This window comes from Penaeus chinensis, chromosome 36, assembly GCF_019202785.1.
Source record: "Penaeus chinensis breed Huanghai No. 1 chromosome 36, ASM1920278v2, whole genome shotgun sequence".
Lineage (NCBI taxonomy): Eukaryota > Metazoa > Arthropoda > Malacostraca > Decapoda > Penaeidae > Penaeus > Penaeus chinensis.
The window spans coordinates 14,146,734-14,150,636 of record NC_061854.1 but is presented as its reverse complement, the minus strand read 5'-3'; the positions used below and the strand labels follow the sequence as shown (position 1 = coordinate 14,150,636).

At 32.9% G+C, this 3,903-nt stretch overlaps 1 protein-coding gene across 1 annotated transcript in view; it reads right to left on the bottom strand.

The window, feature by feature from the left end:
- The window catches only part of LOC125044744 (E3 ubiquitin-protein ligase MARCHF5-like), an 18,945-nt gene extending 16,217 nt beyond the window's left edge, over positions 1-2,728 (bottom strand). Inside the window, exon 1 of the mRNA XM_047641636.1 lies at positions 2,571-2,728. Within this exon, the coding sequence (XP_047497592.1) occupies positions 2,571-2,620 (50 nt within the window). The 5' untranslated portion in view covers positions 2,621-2,728. The remainder of the gene's footprint in view (positions 1-2,570) is intronic.
- Positions 2,729-3,903: the final 1,175 nt, after the last annotated feature.

Below are 3,903 nucleotides of genomic sequence, written 5' to 3'. Positions count from 1 at the left end.
GAATATTTTTGGAAAAATAAGGAAAAGGGTAGATAGGTGAGGTAAGTAGTACTAGTGATTGACTTCTTGGTATTCCTTGGTACTAAACTTAACTCTGAGCATGACATGTCGTACATTCCATCACTAGCAGCACTGGGTTAGCTGGAATACTATAAATATTTCATACATTTACTTACACAAAATTCTGTCTACTTATGATCTAACTGACTGACTGGCTGAGTAAAAGTGAAAGGAAGGAAAAGGTATAAAATAATTAGAATTGATTGAAGTTATTCATGAAAGAAAAAAAGTAAAGAAGAAAAAGTAACAAAAAAGAAAAGAAAAGAGAGACAGAAAGGAGAAAAAAATATAAGTACACAAATTAAAGATAACATAAACAAGAAAACAGAAATAAAGAAGGAACAATAAACATCAAGAACAAAAAATATAAAGGAGAAATGAAGTTGAGAATCAATGTTATTATACACAACACTTAGAAAACCTACAAACTATATATTATCATCAACTCAGACTGCACCAAGAAAAAATCAAGTAGGCTACTAAAAATAAAATGAAATAAGTGCTTAACAAGTGTTTACAGAACCTTTCTTTTTGCATCTTTTAACCTTTAAGAATAGTTATATAAACCTCTTTTTTTTCTTCTTTACAGTATGATGCTCGAACTTCATAATAGCTAGGGGAGGGCCTGATTTCTTATCTGTGCAGTTCTTGGGTTGTTGGACAAAACTAATGAATTCTTTACCTAGCTATTAGTAAATTTTGTGATCTTCATCACAAGTAAACAAAAATTAATGATCTAGAGGAATAATGTATAAAAAAAAGAGATAGTGGTAAACACTTGCTGATTTCTGATAAGTAATACAAAAAATTGTAAATGCCTGGAAATGGATGACACAGTGCAATGCTGAGGCCTTCACGCTTATGACTCAGCAGTGGACAACAAACCTCCATACCTTTATTCTGGCAAAATGATAATAAATTGCCAGGGATGCCTACAAACTTCATCTGGCCTGTATATATAAAAATATTGTAAAAATTAATTGGCCTGTGTAGGAACATGGCCTGTGAGTTACTATGGGTATACCTTTGATTAGTATATAAAAGAAACTAATAAATCAGGGACTTTTCTATCCTAATTTTACTAGCCATGTTCTCACTAAATCTACATAAAACTTGTGATCTGAGAATTAAGGCCTACAATGTGATCCAAATATAGTCCTGCAATATTAAACAATTGAGCATCCTCCACACTATACACTCCAGCAAGGGCCAATATACCTCCACTATATTTGATATTCAATTACCTGGCAGGGCTGCAGGCTCAATCCTGCAGGAAAATACATATTGGAGTTTTGTTCACTTTTGCAGGGACCTCGACAAATGCAAAGGCAACAATAAATCAGTACGAGGCCAGGTTAATGTTACCAAGAGTGACGCAAAGAGATAGATAGAAATGGACACCACCATCTTAAAGAGCAGAAATATAACACAGCCACAGCTGCTGCAACCTTATATTTACCACACAATAACTAAAATATCCACTGTATATCATAGCACAGGGACTAACTCCAAAACACCCCCATACATCTAGAGTTCTTTATGTCATATTTTCTATAAGTCCATTTTCTATAAGTTGACACAAAGTGCTAATAAAGAGGGTATACAGTTACAGTGTGGCTTGCCCCAACCTTGTCTAGGGAATAAATAGATACCCCAATGTCTAGGTATGTGCAAAAAGCCACTGGATAGAGGAAATATACAAAAATATCTGTTTTTTGGAGAGTGCAACGCCTCATTAACAAATACCCAGAAGCATTAGTATGGACGTCTTCAAATAGTTTATCGACATTTTTAATATCAGACTACACCTTTATCCATTACTTGTGCAGACTAATATGTTGAGCAAGGAGTGTCATTTTGGTTTCTTTAAGAGACAGTATTGTATATTTTTCACATCTTCGTTTGGTCTTATTCAATACATTTACTAAGAAGACAAAATATGGAGCCTCACATTGGCATTTTTTAAAAGTCGATCTCACAAATAACACATATAGCTTTTGAAATACACTTGTCTAGTGTGGAAAATATTGACTTAGCTAAGAGTAAAGGAGGGAAAAATATATCCCCATGCGCATTTTCACTATTATTATTATTATCTTTTTACATTTCCACCTTCACAATATTCTTCACATTAAATAATCAAATTCTGTAATGGCATTTCTTGATGTGTAAGCAAAATAGAGAGTATCTTAACAATTGTTTGTTGAGAAGAATAAAAAAAAAAAAAAATCATTTTTTTCTCATTTTCCTCATTGCAAATAATACAAAGTAAAATGGTAAAAAAAAATGTGAATATTGCTTATTCTAAATATGAATCGATATAAATAAAAAAGTGTTATATCTGTGTACAAAATAGCTTCTATCTCGAATAAAAACGCAAATAAATAATCAAATAAATGGGAAATAAAACAGAAAAAAGTAAGGTTAGTTGTTTACAACGACGTTGTGACCTTCTTCGAGTTTGACCCCTTATTTCAGCACTTTCTCCCTGATCTATCGCCTCTACTCACTTTTCTTCGTCTTCGACTTGATTGGAAACAGGGTGCGGTTCATCTGCCATGTCGAAAAAAGGTGTCAAGATGCATCTAATGTGTCAAAGAAAAATTTCCTCCGGTGTCATTTGGGATCTCAAGAGCTGGGTTTATTTTGACTCGGGGGTTACGGGCTCACTTGAGATTTTCTGGGATGAGAAGAGAGTGTAACTTTTATTTATTTCTGTGATTGATTTTGCGTTTGATTTGCATTGTGTTTAATATATATGTATCATCTATATTTTATGTGCTAGTTTTCATGTAATTTCGAAAAAAATGCAATGCGCTCGTTGTTCACGGGTTTCACCCATGGTCTATATGTGAGTGTGTGTGTGTGTGTGTGTGTGTGTGTGTGTGTGTGTGTGTGTGTGTGTGTGTGTGTGTGTGTGTGTGTGTGTGTCTGTGTGTGTGTGTGTGTGTGTGTGTGTCTGTGTGTGTGTGTGTCTGTGTGTGTGTGTGTGTGTGTGTGTGTGTGTGTGTGTGTGTGTGTGTGTGTGTGTGTGTGTGTGTGTGTGTGTGTGTGTGTGTGTGTAGGTAGGTTGGTTTACATGTATGTAGACATACACACAATATTTATATATGCATATATACATTTATATATATGCATATATATATAATATATATATATATCATACATCCATGCATGTATACATAATATATATATATATTTATATATGTATATGTATATATATACATTACAGTATTTTCGATATATATACAGTATATGTATATATATACATATATGAATATATAACAGGGCCGGATTATCCTATAGGCATAGGCTGCAGCCTAGCTAAAAGATTTTCAAATATATACATATTTTTAAAATGAGTATAATATTTTAATATTATGCATGGCTGAATAATTCATTTAACTTAAAATAAAATTTCAACTTTACAAAAGGAAGCCCACGAGTCTGAAAACCCAATTTAAAAAAAAGTGGCCCCTGTTTGTGGCCCCATATTTGAGATAAAGGGCCCCTGTTTGAGGCCCTTTATGTGAGATAAGGGGCCCCGGTTTGAAGCAGATTATTTGAGATCAGGGGCCCCAGTTTCTAGATGTTATAACTTCTAAATAGCTTCATAAACTGAAATGATATCAACATGACAAACTCATATTTATTTTGATTGTTTTATTGTTATAATGCTGGATATATATACAAAAAATGTGTTGAAATATAGTAATATAGTGGTATTTAAAGAATATTTTCATTGACAAACAAAAGATAGCTATGCTACTTTATTTAAAGAATTTGCAACAAGTTTACTTCAAGCTATGTAAATGTCGCTATAATATATCACGAGTAAAAATA